General features: G+C 41.1%; 2 protein-coding genes across 7 annotated transcripts; one reads left to right on the top strand and one right to left on the bottom strand.

Annotated features, from left to right (window-relative positions):
* Window positions 1-29: 29 nt before the first annotated feature.
* strada (STE20 related adaptor alpha) lies at window positions 30-9,038 on the bottom strand. Of its 5 annotated transcripts, XM_020094538.2 has the most exons (13): window positions 8,879-9,020; window positions 7,755-7,818; window positions 7,219-7,276; window positions 5,539-5,567; window positions 4,086-4,188; window positions 3,261-3,382; window positions 2,896-3,004; window positions 2,649-2,772; window positions 2,105-2,276; window positions 1,802-1,906; window positions 1,417-1,670; window positions 1,278-1,320; window positions 30-1,041 (listed from the first exon to the last, which is right to left on the bottom strand). In XM_020094538.2, the coding sequence occupies exons 2-13, from the start codon at window positions 7,764-7,766 to the stop codon at window positions 886-888; spliced, it is 1,287 nt and encodes a 428-aa protein (XP_019950097.2). In that variant the 5' UTR covers window positions 7,767-7,818; window positions 8,879-9,020; the 3' UTR covers window positions 30-885. The 5 variants fall into 5 exon arrangements, with proteins under 5 accessions (XP_019950097.2, XP_069380683.1, XP_019950095.2 ...); XM_069524582.1 differs by lacking the exon at window positions 7,219-7,276 and having other exon boundaries at window positions 8,879-9,030; XM_020094536.2 differs by lacking the exon at window positions 5,539-5,567 and having other exon boundaries at window positions 8,879-9,024.
* ddx42 (DEAD (Asp-Glu-Ala-Asp) box helicase 42) lies at window positions 8,999-17,082 on the top strand. Of its 2 annotated transcripts, XM_020094534.2 has the most exons (18): window positions 8,999-9,133; window positions 10,121-10,336; window positions 10,436-10,586; window positions 10,678-10,739; window positions 11,039-11,075; window positions 11,450-11,602; window positions 11,720-11,824; window positions 12,002-12,121; window positions 12,218-12,394; window positions 12,485-12,613; window positions 12,733-12,832; window positions 12,916-12,963; window positions 13,048-13,145; window positions 13,564-13,840; window positions 14,624-14,850; window positions 14,951-15,061; window positions 15,262-15,378; window positions 15,782-17,082. In XM_020094534.2, exons 2-18 carry the CDS (start codon window positions 10,128-10,130, stop codon window positions 16,394-16,396), a joined length of 2,736 nt encoding a protein of 911 aa, XP_019950093.2. In that variant the 5' UTR covers window positions 8,999-9,133; window positions 10,121-10,127; the 3' UTR covers window positions 16,397-17,082. The 2 variants fall into 2 exon arrangements, with proteins under 2 accessions (XP_019950093.2, XP_069380682.1); XM_069524581.1 differs by lacking the exon at window positions 11,039-11,075 and having other exon boundaries at window positions 9,062-9,133.
* Window positions 17,083-17,926: the final 844 nt, after the last annotated feature.

Raw genomic sequence — 17,926 nt, 5'->3', positions numbered from 1 at the left:
GACTCATGGTGTAATAACATCAAGTTAAATTGTTAAAGTGAACAATGTTTATTGTTGAAGTTTAACATTTTCAACATGTTGCTTTGCCTCACTGTCAAACACATGCAGACAAAACAAGCACCAATGTAACATTCATATTTTGACATAAGTAACATCACGCCCAGAGTAAGTTTGAGGAAATACATACGTCTGTGCTCTGACGGTTGAACTGAACCGGTGTTATACTTTGACTTCTGTGCAGCAAAGTGATGTGTAAGCATGAGATGTGGTTTACACTGTAACACAGGCAAAGAGCAAAGAAATGCAGAAAACGCATATACATGCTGACCCTCGGGACACGGTTGAAACTTTCCATCTGGTGTATAGGGGTGACTGAGTCAGCTGTGACGACTGGTGTGTTCTTATGTTGGTCTCACTGAGCAGATGGGCCACATACAGCGGCCATGTTCCAACAAGAGGTAGAGAGTCCCCTCTGAATATTTAGTAGCAGCTTCCCTTCACTGAATTTTTGGGTTTAGGTCACATCTACATCTTTAAACCCTTCACTGACATATCAGCAACAGCAGGAGGAGTCCTGTTGTGTTCTGACTCCAGGGGAGGGGGGGCTTGTTATGAGTGAGTACAATCTGTAAACAGTTGTGTGGGTTGAAAGACAGAGAGAGAGGCCATCAGTGCAGTGCAAGAGTCTGTGCATATCTAGAGAACAAAAGCGTGCAAGAGACTCCAAAAAGAGGCAAGATGGCTGCTGGCTATTAACCTCTGAGAACAGCAACTCCTTTTAGTGTGAGATTTGTCTTATTTACAAGGGGATCATAACAAAAACTATTCTCGTCGAGTATTTTCCATCACAATCCTACAAGTGTCTCCCCACTGAGTCCTCCACCGTCAGAAGTCCCAGTCGTCCACCTCCAGGTGGCTGAGACCTGACTCCAGACTAGCCAGTCCAGAGGGAGAGTCCTGTGGCTGGGAGCTCACAAAGCTGGTGATGGGAGACACGGGCCGCAGCAGCTCGGGCAGCGCCTCTGAAGGCCGGCGTTTGATCTGAGAGAGAAGAAAAAAATCTGTTCAATCTCAACTATTTCTTTATTCAAAGCAAAAAATAAAAATGGCAACATGGATGAACAACATGATGAATTATTTTTGAGAAAACCCTTTTTTTTTTAAAGACATTTTGGTTTTAATGCAAAATGGAATTGATGTACACAATGCATCACAAAAAAACTTTTTTTAAATAAGACTAGGGTTGGTAGACAGAAATATAATTCTGATGTACACACCTGCTTGAAGAAGGGGTGACCTATGAGAGTTGTCGCAGACGGCCTGACAGAAAACATCAAGAAAAAACAACATCAGTGTCTTGCAACATTTTAAAACATCTTATAAAATATTTAAGTGTGTAGGAATTAAAATGCAGACCTTCTTTCTGGGTCTCGCTGTAGACACACCTCAACAAAGGCGTGGAAGTGTGTGGAGAATGTTCGGTTGTATGGGTGCCCTGCTGATGAGGAGGAAGGGTCCCCATTGGAGTTTCTGACCCCTCCGGCTCCAGGGCACTCGCAGATCCCAGAGTCGGCCCCAGAGCGAGAGGGTTTCAGGGACAGCTCCTCTGGTGGAATAGTGGTGGTGTCCAGCAAACATGGCACTGTCCCATTTAGCTTCTCCAGCAGCATCTGTGAATGTGTTGTAAGATATCCATCCTTTTCAATATTGGTGGTAGACCGCAGATGAACTATTTTCTAAGTTTGCCCCTGTTGTCTTTGTCTAAATAACTGATCAGGTATTATTTTTAACAATCACTCACCTGCGTAGCTGGCATGTCTTTGAAGGGAACATGTCCATTTGCCAGTTCACAGGCTGTGATGCCGAGGCTGTAGATGTCTGACCGAGAGTCGTAGCCTTCCAGGTTCTGTGGAAAAAATAAAAATACAAAATGATCTATTACTTTCAGGCTTTAATCCTAATCCCTGTGTGTTGCAGCATGAAAACAATATAATCCAAAGATCTTTGTAACAGAATCAAATTTCCACAACATGTAAACTATAGTGAGATACAGTATTATCACAATAACTTACAATGCAACTGTCTGTGTTGAGGAATACAGTACCTGTTGGAGCACTTCAGGGCTGAGCCAGGGCAGCACCTTGACGCTGTACTGAGGAAAATCGTGAACAACTTTGGCTCTCTGACCATGACGGATCAGACTGAAGATACTCCGCAGACCTGACATGCAAACCTGTCCGTCCGCTGAGATCAACACGTGGCTGGCCTTCACACTCCTACACACAACCACACACAGTCAGTGCAATTATGAATAAGGTTACACTGGAATTTGATTAATCAATTTTGACAATCTATTAAATCCTAATGGACGTATAGAACCAGAAACCAGCAAAAAAGCAGAAATAATGAGTGCAGTCTGTGCTTCAGGAGATAAAGCAGGTAATTCACTAACATAAGGTCTGTGGATCAATTCCCAGCTCTTGTGGGGAAGACATTGAACCCGGAGATTGTTCCAAATGGCTTTGGTGGCAGTGTGTGAATAGTGTGTGATTTAAAAGGGTACTGCATATAGATATGATGTTTTGTTATCTGAACTAGATCTGACACAAAAAGACACATCTGTCTTTAGAAACTTGTCAGTGTCTTACCGGTGTACATATCCCATGTGGTGGATGTACTCAAGAGCTTTCAGCATGCCCAGTAAAATGTATGAGATGGTCAGCTCATTCATTCCATCAGTGAAATGTGAGCAGATCAGATCTCTGGCTGAACCTGAAAAATAACCAAACACAGATAAGCAAGAACAGAGAGAAAGCTGTGCTCTATTACACCCTGCTTTAAAAATATTGCTGACTAAGTTTTATTGTGTATTAAAGGTTGAAGTCCATTTCTTACCATAAGCCATGAAGGGGGTGATGACCCACAGTTCATTTTCAGCTATAAAGACACTCTTGTAGGGGAGAATACTCGGGTGGTGGAACAACTTTGACACATGAAGCTCGCCCTGTGAGGCAGGAGAAGAGAAAATTATGACTACTGACATTTTTGACATCATATTATGTCAGAACCACAGGAAGAGAAGATGATTCTGAATCTAATTTGGTACCGAGGGCTGAGCAGTAAAGACTGGATGGTTAATTAGGACACGACCACATATACAAGGGTTACATAAGATATGAGGGTTTATACACAGGAAGGCAAAGGGAAGCTGAACAATATAGACTGATGGGAATGAAGGAAGATGGCAGACTGATGCCGACCTGCAGGTAGGTAACCATGTCATTAGTGCACGACTCCAAGTCAATCCGTCGGATAGCTACGTGCTCCCCCGTGGGTCTGTATCGAGCCAGGTTCACAGTCATCAAGTCATCCAAGCCCCGGCCTAAAACACAGACAACAAAGACTTAATGAAACTTGTGGTTTTTTTGACCATGTGTGTTTAATGGTAATTATATGTTTATGCTTTGTGGACCTCTGCTTACGAAGTCAGGTTCAAAGGTAAAAAGATGCACATGCACTTGTAACAAGTAAGCTGCAGTAAGGAGAATGAATGCTATCACTGCGTCCGCCTCATCAATACACCACAAAACTCAATACATGAGATATAAACATGAGAATATTTGGAGTAAAACAAAAGGCTAAAATCAGATTAGAGAGGCACAGACAAGATAAAATGGTTATGTTGGGTAAACTCATCTAAACAGATTTGTTTTAATTGTAGATTTGAAATGTCCATTAGAGTCCAGCTGAGGGAGATGTCAGAGAGTTCCAGAGTCATGGTGCAGAGAAGCTGAAGGCTTTGGCACCCAGAGTGCTGAGTTTGAAAGTGAGGACAGACAGGAGAGGGCTTTAGGTGTGAGCAGAAGGATTTTGTAATGTATCCTTTGTCGAACCAGAAGCCAGTGGAGCTAAAATGGCGATACTGTAATCAATACAGAATTTACCAGGGCGTGAATCAACTTGGTGTAAAACAATATTTGTGTCCTGCAGGCATTGGTTATTTGGTTATATGGTATTTATGTTGTAAAGATGAATGAAAACACCAAAAATCAGCCATGTCCACGTGTGTCTTTGCCTTTACGTACCAATAACGGTGAGGAGCTCATATGAGCTGCTGTCAGGGAGGAAGCTGCCCATGGTGTCCCGACGAGGGAGGGAGCTCAGACTCTCCTGACTGTCCTCATGGGCCTGAAGGTAGAGGAGAAGAAACAGAGCAAATGAAGATCGGCTGTGACACTGACCTCACAAGTTAAGGTGTAGGCCTGATAAGTGACTTACAAAGCAAAAGATCACCAAAGTGTTGTCAAGGTGTTAGTGTGACCCATGGCACGAGCCAAAGATTAAAAAAAACAAAAAAAAACAGGACTGGCACTCACACCACAAGCACATTTCCTTTAAAGAATACACTACTGCAGGTGCAGAAATTAAAACAATATTAAATGCTGTATCTTGATTTTAAGGCCTAGGACAATTGTTTAATTATATTTATTTAAAAAGTTGTTATGATAAATACAAAATATCACAAAGTATGCTCTACAAATTGTATACGTCATCACATCTTTAGTTAAAAAGTACTTGACATGTGCATCACAGGAAAGAATAAGTTATTATTCTGGGCAGTGAGGACTCCTGAATTCCATCAATCTCTTCACATACATATGATGGAAATGGACAGATTGCAGAAGCAAGCTGTGGCAGCAAATGGAGGCGAGTTGTATGAATATTTGGATTGTTTCTATGGTGACCACACGAAGACGCACAGTCAAAAATTAGAATAGTGGATTTCTTTAGGGGTAACTCGTTCGAGCCAGAGAGGACGATTTCCAAGATCAAGATCAGTGGACTTCTGTCATGTGTAAACCTTGTACATTTCTCTGGCATGACAGCAAAGTCAAACATGCTATGGCAGCCATCAGTTTAGGGAACATCTGTAAATGCTGATCAGATCACATTGGAGACTGCCAATGTGATCAGATTCTGAAGGAGTTACCACGCGTTGCTAAAGCTGAACACGTGGAACGCCATCCATCTACAGCCTGCAGGGCTTCACAGTGAAGTGTGACATAACATCAGTTCATCAAACCAACAAGCCGTCAGCACAGACAGGCAGTGTCAAACATTGAGCTCTCACAACACAAAATATTCTTAGAAACCAGACAGTGAGGCAACTAAAGGAAACCAAAATCTCAAAAGTACAGTTGCATTGAGCACATGTTAACTGCAAACTACAGACTTGGACAGGAGCGTTACGGCTGAATGAGAGGATTATTTGACCTCTTTAAGCTTCACAGTACAATCGACCATTTTCCTGCACTGTCCAACACAAGCCCTTGTGAGTGGAGTGAAATGCCCTACTGATCTACCAGCATGAGCAGTGCGTGTTATGAGCTGAACACTCATGCATACATAAAATGTGCAAAGCCCCAGGGGTTTGTGGATTCCTCTACATTGAGCTCTGTATGCGCACGTACACATGCCAGCACATACACAAAGGGCAAACGGGTGATGACGATGCAGTGACAGGAGTACCACACTTACTTTCCTGTGAGAGAGTCCCTGAGCTTGCTCTGGGGTAGAAAAACCACATCAATGACATGAACACACACAAAACAAGAAGAGGATCTGCTTCTAAAGCTGCTCTTGAACCGGGACGCAGCCTCTAGGAGAGGGAGTTTGAGGCATGCTGCAGAATTTCATTGATGATCTTTGCTGGTTTTCCTATCACGAGCAGGATTCATCTGAAAAAAGTAACTTTAAGCGACTTAATGACACACTATTATCAATACAGCCAGTTTCCATGATAAGCTCTGGCAACATGATTAAACTGAAACTGCACTGCAACAGCAAAAATGAACTTTAGCCGCAGCAAATTTCTGCATGAAAAACTGGCTTGAATATTTTTCTACCATAGCAGATGAATTAGATTAAAAATAATCCAGCTAAGCCCAGCAGGTTCTTTCCAAATATTATGAAAGGCAATGGAATCATGGGACAGCCAATATATTAAATTGTACACTTGAATGAACATGCAACATTGAGCAATGACTGGCCAGTGAGGAAATGAAAATGAGGCAAAGCTTGAAAAGAAAGAAAGATTTTCCACTAGACATTTAAAAAAGTTTAACAAACTACTGCTACACAGCCATAAACACAGTATTTTGTAGCTTCAGGACGAACGTGTCATCTGCAACTCAAACACTACACACTTGAAAATGACCCTCTCTCTCTTCATTCACTTACTGTACTTATTATCAAAACCTCTGCAATCTTAAAGTGACTCCACCGACTCTAACTACTATCATAATTATTTGTGACTACTCTAGGAGTTGTTAACTGTGCGAAAACATGAACAAGCTCGTAACAAATCATAAAGACACCCATGGCAAAGCCGCTGTTTCACCATAGCTGCATGAGAAAGTGCATGCATGAGGTCTACTTGCATTTAACAAACCTTATCCTATAGTTCTTATCCGTGTATTTTTAAAATGGGTTGTAATTACTGTGACTGTGGGTGTAGTTTTCTCAGACGTTGAATTAATCTTGATAGACTAACTGCTGCTGTTATGTAAACCCTGACACTATGAGCTACATCAACCCACACAAAAACACATGTGTTTTATTTGTAATTACCAATAATGTGAAAGCTTTTTCCACTCAGCTAATAAGCTAATAGTGCCCTAATATTTAGAGTAAGTTCATTATGCATGAGTGCAACAATAAGGCCCGTATCAACACGTACTAGCCAAAACCAAACTGCTCAAGCATTTTTGTACCTATATCTAACATGCTAAATGTTAAATTCACATCAATTGCCCAATAAAGCAAATGTGTTTAATACAACAGTCATCACAAGAAGAAAAAGACAAATTTAGCTATAATGGAAAATACAAATATTCAACAGCTAAAAAACACATTTCTTTACACACAAGATAAACACACCAGACTTAAACAAGTCACAAGAAGCATTAAATAAAATGGCACAAATGTTTTTATATGTGACAAGCCCAAATTGGACAGGAATTAAAAACATATTTTGCAAATGCCTCCGCTGATAAGTTACTATAGCAAAGAGCAATGACGCAAAAGCACTCCAGAGAGAAAACAGATGACAGGGAGGCAGAGGAATGTTTTCTGTTTGTGGTCATAAAGGGACAAGTGTGTAAGCAATGGGAATGCTGAACCCTTTTGCTGTGAGTTGGTATTTGCCTCAAACCTCACCTCCAAATAACTCCAAATCCCGCAGGCTCTCCACACTCAATTTCTCAGATACCCAACGCTGACAGAAACAGAGGTTTAATAACAGACATGGGAAAAAAAGAGAGGAAATGAAAGCAAGAGTAAGGAGAGAGGTTATACAGAAACATGAACATATTTTAAGCTGAAGAAGCTGATGAAGGAAGATGTTTCATGCTGATGGCCTAATTTGCCACTCTCAAGAATTTATTGTGTAGAACGTGTGTGGAAGGCAAAAGACGGCATTTTAAAAAGTGCTTGGTTAATAAGAAAGCTGATCTTTACAATGTAACTAATAACTACACATAATTAACTTATTATGATGACAGCAGTTTTTGGCTGCTTGAAATAAAAGCTATCAGAGATTTTATTATAGCATGATTTCAGGATTGAGCCTTGTCTAAACTCAAACACAATCTTTTATACCAAAATCTATCAAAACAGAGAATTAGATGTAATCGTGAACTGGGAAACATGCCCTGTAAACATATGTCAAAAATAGGCTGTGTAAAGAAACTTACAAGAAAAGACATGGATCCTCTTGAGTGTGTTACATACGATGCTGAAAACACGCCCAGGGAATATCTGTGAAGAAGTGAAGAAGTGAAACAACCGTTAAGAAGTTGTCTCTGTTTTGGTTTCCATCTCCTTCTATTGAGCTCAACTGATTTATAGGTAATATGAACTGTATTTGCTTTTAATGGCTGTGCTTTTGATTTGCATAAATCAATTAACGCCTAATAATCCAGAACAATGTTGTGTGTTAGCTGTCAACGCTTACATTTTGTTGCTTTGCGTTTCTTCTATTTTGTGCTTCTGTGTTGAATATCTTAAACAGTACATGAAACTGCAATAATAACAGTGCCCCGATATCTTATACTACTTTATTAATGATTTTTCTATCTAATATTACGCTGCATGATCATAGATGATTTCATATTCTATTTTTCAGGACACTTTGAAGCTTCTGTCCAAGGAATACAGATGAAATAATGTATATTGGTGCAATTGTGGTAATGCTTATTATATGCACTGTCAATCACTGGTAAATAAACCAATACATCTACAATACTCATTATCAACACAGTGATTAATATTTCTAACACAGAATACTTACAATATCCGTGAACATTGCACACATCTGTTCAACAGGAATAATATGTGAGAGTGATATCGTGTGAAATGAGGAATTGTGTTTTCTATGGATGTTGCGCATACACGTTATTACTCTTCAGCGTGATATTAAACCATAACTGTCAGACGCCCACCAGCCAGACGATCCCTGTCAGTTGTTAGTGTTGGTTTCATTGATAATACTTTCATTCATGCTGATTGTTCAGCTTCAAACCATAACACTCGAGCTTAAATGGTTGTTGTGATTATAGAAACACAAACCCTGACTTCCAGTGACTGAAGTCGAAGTAGTTCGAAGAGTCCGTGAAAACCATGAATCACAAAAGTCACAAAATCCCCAAACTGTGCTGAAGTAAACAAAAAAACAGATTCATCTCTTCAGTTCGGTTCTTGCTAATGTTGCGGTGATGGAGGGCGGCAGGTTAGCATTAGTAAATTACCGTTAGCTAAAGCAGCCACCAGGGTGGATTTCAACAACAAACAGCGTCGTTCCGATGTCTTAGTGACTTACCGGTGTGGTGTTCGGAAGAGCAGCGCCTGGCTGGAGTGGTGTGATATTTCAGGAGAACTTGTTTAGCCGGCCATCCTCTCCTGCGGGGTTTTTCCTGACAGCTCTCCACTCCGCTCTCCTGGCTGACCACCGTGTCGCGCATTTACGACGCCACGCCCACGGAGAAACCCGGCGCGCACTGATGACGTAAAGGGCGCTTCTTCTCATGACAACACGGGCGCTGCAGGCTGGAGCATCTACAGGCGCCTGAAACAGGTAAAACACCGCGTCTGCCACCGCTGCCTTCGTACACACACGTGCAATCGAGTCAAAAGTTGCTGTTTACTTCACGGGGATTTGAAAAAGAACTCTAATTTAGCCACATGAACGACCGAGCCTCTCACACTCCCACCTCGGCCCCAGTTTGCGGCCTTGAGCTAAAGCTAGCGCTATGTTTACACAAACCGTGGCCAGTGTTGAGGTGTTGTAATGTTAAGAAATAATCCCGGAGCCGTCAGCTTGATTCTAAATTTATATCAGTGTGTTCCGTCATATCTGGTCAAAAGCTAACTAGCTTCATGCTAACGCGGTTACGCCAGGTTCTGATTAGACGAAACGCAGTTTGAAATATGATTAATAATGGTTCAGTTGCTTAGTAGTAGACATGCGTGTCGCAGTGGACATCAATTAAAATGTCACTTTGCTAATGTAAGCTATGGCCTTTCGTTCGGCACCAGCAGATAGACCCTGTCTGTATTGTATGTTTGCTAATGCTTCTTCCCACATCGTGGCTCACCGCTGTTGAAGGGTATATAAATATAATTTAAGTATTTAATATAATAATTAAGTATTGCAGCATTCGTCTACATTCCTGCACAGTTAATACTTATTTTTAGCTTCATGTTGATGTTGTAATTGATGTGTATTATTGGGGTGTAGGTGTCAAGTAAAGTGAAAGTATCTAAAAGATTAAATTGTGGATTTCAAACCAACCAACCAAAAACGGTTTCACTAGCTAAGTTAATGATCAGCAGGGCTGCTCAGTTACTACTTATTATTTAGTTTAGTTATTATGACACTCTTGTATTACTCATGGAACCGGTACTGTGGAGCCAAATACACCAGAAGGTGATCTCCATGAAACTTTTTTGCTGGGAAATATTTTGCGTAGAGACCCTTGACAGATGAATATCACTCCTTGAAATTAGGTAATAACACACACATTTTAACTCAAAAGGCTTCTTTCCTCTTTTGTTTTCACAGCACAGTCATGAACTGGAACAAAGGTGGTCCGGGTATCAAGCGGGGGTTTGGGTTTGGAGGATTTTCTCTTGCAGGGAAAAAAGAGGAACCCGCCCTCCCTGAAAAATCTCAACAGTTTGGACCCCCAGGATCAAGTGGGGGATATGGGAAGAACCAGCAGCTCCCGTCATTCTATAAAATAGGGACGAAAAGAGCAAATTTTGATGAGGAAAATGCGTGAGTATTACATTCCTCTGTTACTTGTTCAGGTCAGTGTGTAATGTTATTACTAGTATTGAATAAATTTAAAACTATGTCTTTGTCACTTTCAACCAGGTATTTTGAAGATGATGAAGAGGATTCCAGTAGCAATGTTGATCTACCATATATACCTGCAGAGAATTCGCCCACACGGCAGCAAATGCAGTCAGGTGGCGGCTCAGACAGTGAGGATGACCCACTGGATGCCTTCATGGCAGAGGTTGAGGTGAGCAGATAACTTCACTTAAACAGAAAAAAACTAGTACACAATTTCAAATGCTTTATTTGCTGTTCTCTTGTTTTTTTTCCTTCTTCAGAGCCAAGCAGCAAAAGACATGAGGAAACTAGAGGAAAAGGAAAAAGAGAAAAAGTCAGCCAAGTAAGACCTACTTTTACTCGCATTTATTCATTTGACTTTTTTAGTTGCCTCTAAGGTCCTTATGTAGGTGTTTGATTTGAAATTTGACCAGAGGAAGAAGTATTGCTTAATTAAGACTAAATAAAAATGTTAAGTTTATATAATGAGGGGCACAAATAATGGAACACACAATAGTGTTTTTGCTGGTCTAATAGATATTATCAGGTAAGTAAAGTGTTCTTAGTCATAGTGGGATGTGGGCTGTCTTGGGTGTATGAACGAGCCGCAGGGAAGTTTTTTTTCTCCGCTTGTCATTTCAGGGGTATTCGCGATGACATTGAAGAAGAAGATGAACAAGTGAGTGAGCCCTCCATAGTTTTTAATCCACTACATCGCTGATCAGAGAGGTCTCCGGACCAAATATTCCCCCTCCCTTCTCTGTTCTTATAAAACTCCATGCCTTTCCTTCTAACTGACCATACAGGTTGCATATTTAGTATCATTATGATGCAGATGTTTTTCTTGTGTAGAGTATTCTTGTCATCTTAGAAAAAGCATGTTTGATTTTGATTTTTATCAGCTATAGACATAATTGTCAACAGAATTTTGACATCTTGTTGCAAAGCTGAACATCTCTCCAGGTATATTGTGAATCTCTTTGTGGTTTCCGGGTGCTGTGATATGCAGCAATCTGGCTCAGTTTTTTACATGAGGTGCTCTGCTCTCTGCAGGAAGCCTACTTCCGCTACATGGCAGAGAATCCCACAGCCGGCCTGACCCTGGAGGAAGAGGAGGAAAACATTGATTATGACAGTGACGGGAACCCAATTGCCCCTGCCACCAAGAAAATCATCTTGCCCCTTCCTCCTATTGACCACTCTGAGGTACAGTTGACAGCAATGATTAAAGACAGACAGTTTGAAGAATTATGTCTCCACTATGTGTTGTTATAAAATGTATTTTGTTGTGATTTTTGCGGCCTGTTTTGTAATTTTTCATAGATTGATTATCCACCATTTGAGAAAAACTTCTACAATGAGCACGAGGAGCTAATCAACCTGACTGGAATTCAAGTGTTGGAACTAAGGCAGAAACTGAACTTGCGAGTAAGTCCCCGATTCACTTATTGCAAATTACTGTATAACTTGTATATACACACTGTGGCCATGGTAAAGTAGCAGACCTTTTGCATGCACAAAAAAACTATACCACATGGTAATGGAAAGAAAAACTATATTCTGGGCACAAATATTTTTCCTGCTCCCTTTTTTTGCCATTCTCAGGTATCTGGTGCTGCCCCTCCAAAACCTTCCACCAGCTTCGCCCACTTCACCTTTGATGAGCAGCTAATGCACCAAATCCGCAAGTCTGAGTACACTCAGCCCACACCAATTCAGTGCCAGGTATAGTGCAAGTTTATTTAAGGGTTACAATATATTTGGATATTAGATTTATACCTTTTTGATGATGATGAAGACATTGTATTGGTTTTGTTCTAGGGTGTGCCTATAGCTCTGTCTGGACGTGACATGATTGGTATTGCAAAAACTGGCAGTGGTAAAACTGCAGCTTTTATATGGCCAATGCTGGTTCATATCATGGACCAGAAGGAGTTGGAAGCAGGAGAAGGGCCCATCGCAGTTATCGTGTGTCCCACCAGAGAACTTTGTCAGCAGGTAGGAAATGGGAGGAGATCTTAGGTGAATTAATAGAGTTTTATTGCTTTAATTCGTACACTAATGTGTGTGACTTTAAATGTTCGCCAGATCCATGCAGAATGTAAACGCTTTGGAAAAGCCTACTCATTGCGTTCTGTGGCAGTTTATGGAGGAGGAAGCATGTGGGAGCAAGCCAAAGCTCTGCAGGAGGGGGCAGAGATCGTGGTGTGCACTCCGGTAAGGGAACGGTCTAATAACCTAGTTATTGTAAAAAAATAAATAAATAAAAATGTTAAAAACTTGCACTCCGCTGCTGCACCAAACAGGTGGTTTAATGCTAATGTGTGTTTGTACAGGGTCGTCTCATTGACCATGTAAAAAAGAAGGCCACGTCCCTGCAGAGAGTGACCTACCTGGTGTTTGATGAGGCTGATCGCATGTTTGATATGGGCTTTGGTGGGTTGAAATGATCAGTTTTGTAACAAAGATGCTGTCAGCCTGTTTGATGATCTGCAGCTAATTTCTTTCTTCCCCTTCAGAATATCAGGTTAGGTCTATCGCTAGCCATGTCCGCCCTGACAGACAGAGTAAGTCCTTTATGTAATGAGACTGTTTCAAGTTGACAGGCTTCAAAGCATCTTTACTTAATTTGGATATGATTTCCTTCACAGCTCTTTTGTTCAGTGCTACTTTTCGAAAGAAGATTGAAAGGCTGGCCAGAGATATCTTGATAGATCCTATCCGTGTGGTGCAGGGAGACATCGGAGAGGTACGTGACATCAAACATCTTCCCAAAAAAAGCTACACATAAGCTGCCTTCAGGCATGCACTGAACTCCGCAGTTCCTCCGTATATTCTCTGGAGGAGGTATATGTGTGATCACAAGCGGAGTTAATATGTTGCTTCCTGCGTGTGGAAGGCAAACCCTGGGTTAACTCCAGATCCGGTTCTCCAGACTTTGCCTGCAGGTCATGCCTGAAAACAGCTACAGAGGCAAATACCTGTTCAGTTCTTATACAGGATGTTAGTGTTAATTAAGTTTTAAAATATGTAATTTATAAATTCAAGAGCAAACATTTTCCCTATTATATTCCATTGCATGATACCACAATATTTATTCAAGTTTCTTTTAAGCATTTATGACTGTCATTGAAACTGTAAAAATATTGTGTTTCCTTTCTAACCAGGCAAATGAGGATGTGACCCAGGTCGTTGAGATGCTGCCCAGCGGGACAGATAAATGGGCCTGGCTGATCCGGCGGCTCGTCGAGTTTACCTCGTCCGGCTCAGTCCTTATCTTTGTTACCAAGAAAGCAAACTGTGAAGAACTGGCCACTAACCTGACACAGGAGGGCTACAGCATTGGCCTCCTGCATGGAGATATGGACCAGAGTGAGAGGAACAAGGTTATCAGTGACTTCAAGAAGAAGAACTTGCCCGTTCTGGTGGCCACTGATGTTGCTGGTGAGTAGCTATTTCCTTCCACTTTTGTTTGAACATCCACATGAACGTATTAATGTCAAGCATATTCTGATATCTGAGACTCACTGTGTAACTATTCACCTTATTTAAAATACTCTAAGGGAAAGTGCATAAGCTTAAATCAAAGGTCACGGGCGGATCTGACACCTGTTGCATCAATATCTGTTCACTGGAAACACAGGATGTTATTTAAAAATCAAGTATAAAGAAAATATCAGATTTTGTCTCTCAGTAATTAAAGGAAAGTTATTTCTAAACAACGTATATTAAGGCTCAAATTAAATCACATCCGACTCTGCCGGCACTTTTAACACAAAAGATGGATGGCAATATATAACACAAAGAAACAGGTCACAAAAATCCCACGGTAGTCCCAGGGATCTGGGATCCCTGATTTGCACTTCCAGTGAAATAATCTAACATATGGTGTAATCCATAAGTGAAGCAGGATATCCTGGTTGGTGTTTCAGGCATAAAACCTGCGGTATCCCCCGAACAAAGACTGGCCTCTTTCCACATCTGAGTGCACCACGCTCTGGCTCGAAACAGCAAGCGCATCACCTCCTCACCCAATTATAACTTTCCATTCAATAAAATAAAAAACAATTGTCCATATTTGACCTAATGCTTGTTTCATCAAATATCTGATAATTCACTTTTTGTATATTTTCTAAATTTGAAGACAATTAAACAAACGTGATTATTGCAACATTTGCTGTACATTAGAGAAGGCCAATCATTACAATTGTTGTTATTCCTCCTCAGCTCGTGGTCTGGACATCCCTTCCATCCGCACTGTGGTGAACTACGATGTGGCACGAGACATCGACACACACACGCACAGGATTGGTCGAACAGGTCGTGCTGGAGAGAAGGGTGTAGCTTACACTCTTCTTACCAACAAAGACACCACATTCGCTGGAGACCTTGTGAGAAATCTGGAGGGAGCGAATCAATCTGTTTCTAAAGAACTGATGGATTTAGCCATGCAGGTGAGATAAATAAGTTGAGGAATAAGAAAAGTTTTACATTTATTACCCTAAACATGTTGTATTTTTTGAGGTGGAATAATTTTTCTCTATTGTTTCTCAGAATCCATGGTTTAGGAAATCCAGATTCAAGGGGGGTAAAGGAAAGAGGCCAAATATTGGAGGAGGTGGTCTTGGTTACAGAGAGAGACCAGGCTTGGGGGCTGAAAGTTCTGTAAGTTATTGATTACTGAACTGCAAATCTGCTTGTCATGGTCACAATCATTTTTCTATTCTGCAAAAAAATAAACAAACAATTATTTCCTACTGAACATCTGAACTCTGTCCATCTGACAGTATCAGAAAACTCAATGATGGCTAAGATATTTCCTCTTGATTGATAAAACTCTGAGTAATGCTTTGGTGTGTTTGCAGGAACGTAGCAGCAGCAGCAGCAGCTTGTTGTCTTCCGCTAGCAGCTTTGAGGGCTACAGCAAACCAGCTACTGGGGCGATGGGGGACCGCATGTCTGCAATGAAACAAGCCTTCCAGGTAGAATTCTTTTTCCACTGAATACATTTTCAAGGTTGTCTTTTCCCTACTTAGACTTTACACATGTGCTGAAATTATTTTATAAGAAGCTTTTGTTTTTTCTATATACCTGCTTATTATTTCCATATTTGTCACCTACATCATGTTTGCTGCATCCTGTTTTCAATTGCAAATGTGCACTCACAGCTATTAAAAAAAGCACGAAATCCAAAATGAATTGCTTAAGAAAAGACTGACATTTTAAACCTGGGTGAAAAGATTCACAGTCCTGTCACCAACCTGAAGAGATATTTTGATTGTTTGATGTTACCAGGCAGTGAAATCTTTACTTTGAACCTTCATCACGCCTTGTTTTTCCCTCAGGCAGCTAATATCTCCTTCTCAATGCTTCCTCCTCATCTAGGCTCAGTATAAAAGCCACTTTGTGGCAGCGTCCAGCGGCCCTCCTAAGCTCAGCACAAAGTCTAACAGCTCGTCATGCTGGACCAGTGCTGGCAGTCTGAGCTCTGTGCCGACAGAGGCTGCTAATGGCTCAGAGAGGTCCCACTGTGCCACCTTGTCAATGTCCAACTTCACCAGTGCAGGCACCCTGAGCTCAGTGCCCACCAGTCAAACCAGTTCACAGCACAGCTTCCCTCAGCCTCTGCCTCCACCTCCGCCTCCACCTCCCTCACAGAGAGACGGCTCACGGGACAGACACAGTGAAGACCGTGGGCGCCATGGGGACAGTCACCACCGCCACAGTGACAGGAGCGACCGGCACAGCGGTGACGATCGCCACAGCGACCGAGATCGCCACGGAGACCGAGATCGTGACCGCTACGGAGACCGGGATCGCCACAGCAGCAGCCGCCACAGCGACAGTCGTAACGGAGATGGGAGCAGGAGGGAAAGAGATGAGAGGAGGAGCGACAGAGACGGGGGAGACAGGGGGAGTGGGGAGGGAAGGGACAGGGAAGATGATAGCTTTGCTGTTCCTGAACCACCAAAACGTAGAAAGAGCAGGTGGGACAACTAAAAAAAAAAGAAAGCAAAAATTTACACATCCGTAGAATAATTCATGCAACAACTGCTCCAGGACAAGCTTGTCTGTGTAGGCAGAGAGCAGAGCATATCAGAGGCTAGTGCAGGCACAAGGCTGGAGGAGTAGGTTTACTGACGCCAGTGTCAATTTGACCTCAGTGTCAGAAAGATCAACACAAGCAGCTCAGAGACAGCCACTGTACATACACCATCAAGACTGTTGTTATTATAAGTCAATAGGATCAAGCAATAGAGCTGTAATGAATCCTGTCAGTGAACAATTCAAAGTAAGGACATGTTGGTTGTTGTCTTGTTTCTACTCACTGAGCTCCTAATATACTTCTGTGCTTGCAAACCTGACACATTTTCTTTTCCTTTAATGAATCTTTGCCAAGTGTGTTTGTGTGTTTGCATTTTCTTTATCTACAAAGCTAACTGTTAGAACCATTTAATTTTTTTCTAAAACGCTCTGTGACGATGTACATTCACACAAGTACATTTAAAAAAAACTATCAGTAGCTTTTTTTGTGTCTTGTATTCCAGTTTTAGTGAAGTGCCTTTCCCTGGCATTTAGTCTGTCTGCTTTTGAAATGTGTCTTCAGGAACTTTTGTTTGTATGAGAGGGGTTTCAAGTGTTCAAATGAAAAATGGGAAGTTTTAATTAAAAACACTTCTCTTGCATCTATTTTTGTGTTATTTCTGTCACAATCTATGTCAGCCTTTCTGTTCAGTCATAGAAAACAATTGTACATTAAATAAATGTACATGAGTGGGGCCCAGAGATGTTTCTGATCTCTGAACCTTTTTTTACTTTTCTATTTTACAGCTGTTTTTTTATGGCTGATATGGTTTTATTGGAATTTATGACAGCACAAAAGATGTGAGGACTGATTTAAAACAAGGGCCTATACCTGAGAACAAATAACTACATGTATTAAGTTCAGCACCAAAAGTTATATCTGTTGTGAACAAATAAACTGATAATAAGCTATGAATAAAAACAACGTCCGAACCACATAAAAAATAGAATGTTAAGAAACATTGGCTGAAGCTTTTGAAATTTGCTTCACAGACCCCTGACCTGAACATCAATGAACATCTGTGGGTAGATCTTAAACATGGTGTCTGTGTTCTGCTGCTGACACCTGACCTCTCTCAAAGGTTTAAGTGATCTGCCAGATAAATGAGTAAAAATTCCTAAATGAAGAAAGGAAAGTCTCTCAGCTGGATACAAATAACTTTTTCAAGCTGTGATGCCAGCCAAAGGGCAGTTACCTCGTAGGGTGCAGGCTTTATTTTGAATGTCTTTTTGCTTCAGGGGATTTTTTTTCTTTTCAATTGCTCACACCTATATTTAGTGTAAAACAGTGAAGATGCCCTGTGGCATGGGAGGGCAGAATATAAATTAATACATCATAAAAATGCAAGCAAAATATTATTTTAGTGATAGATAATATAGTAGTTTTTAAATTTTACATGAAAAAGCAACCTACATTCAGCAGAATTAGGAAGGATAGATTCAATT

This window comes from Paralichthys olivaceus, chromosome 5 (genome assembly GCF_024713975.1).
Source record: "Paralichthys olivaceus isolate ysfri-2021 chromosome 5, ASM2471397v2, whole genome shotgun sequence".
Classification (NCBI taxonomy): domain Eukaryota; kingdom Metazoa; phylum Chordata; class Actinopteri; order Pleuronectiformes; family Paralichthyidae; genus Paralichthys; species Paralichthys olivaceus.
Note: the sequence above shows the minus strand (reverse complement) of the source record. Positions and strands in the feature narration are given on the sequence as shown.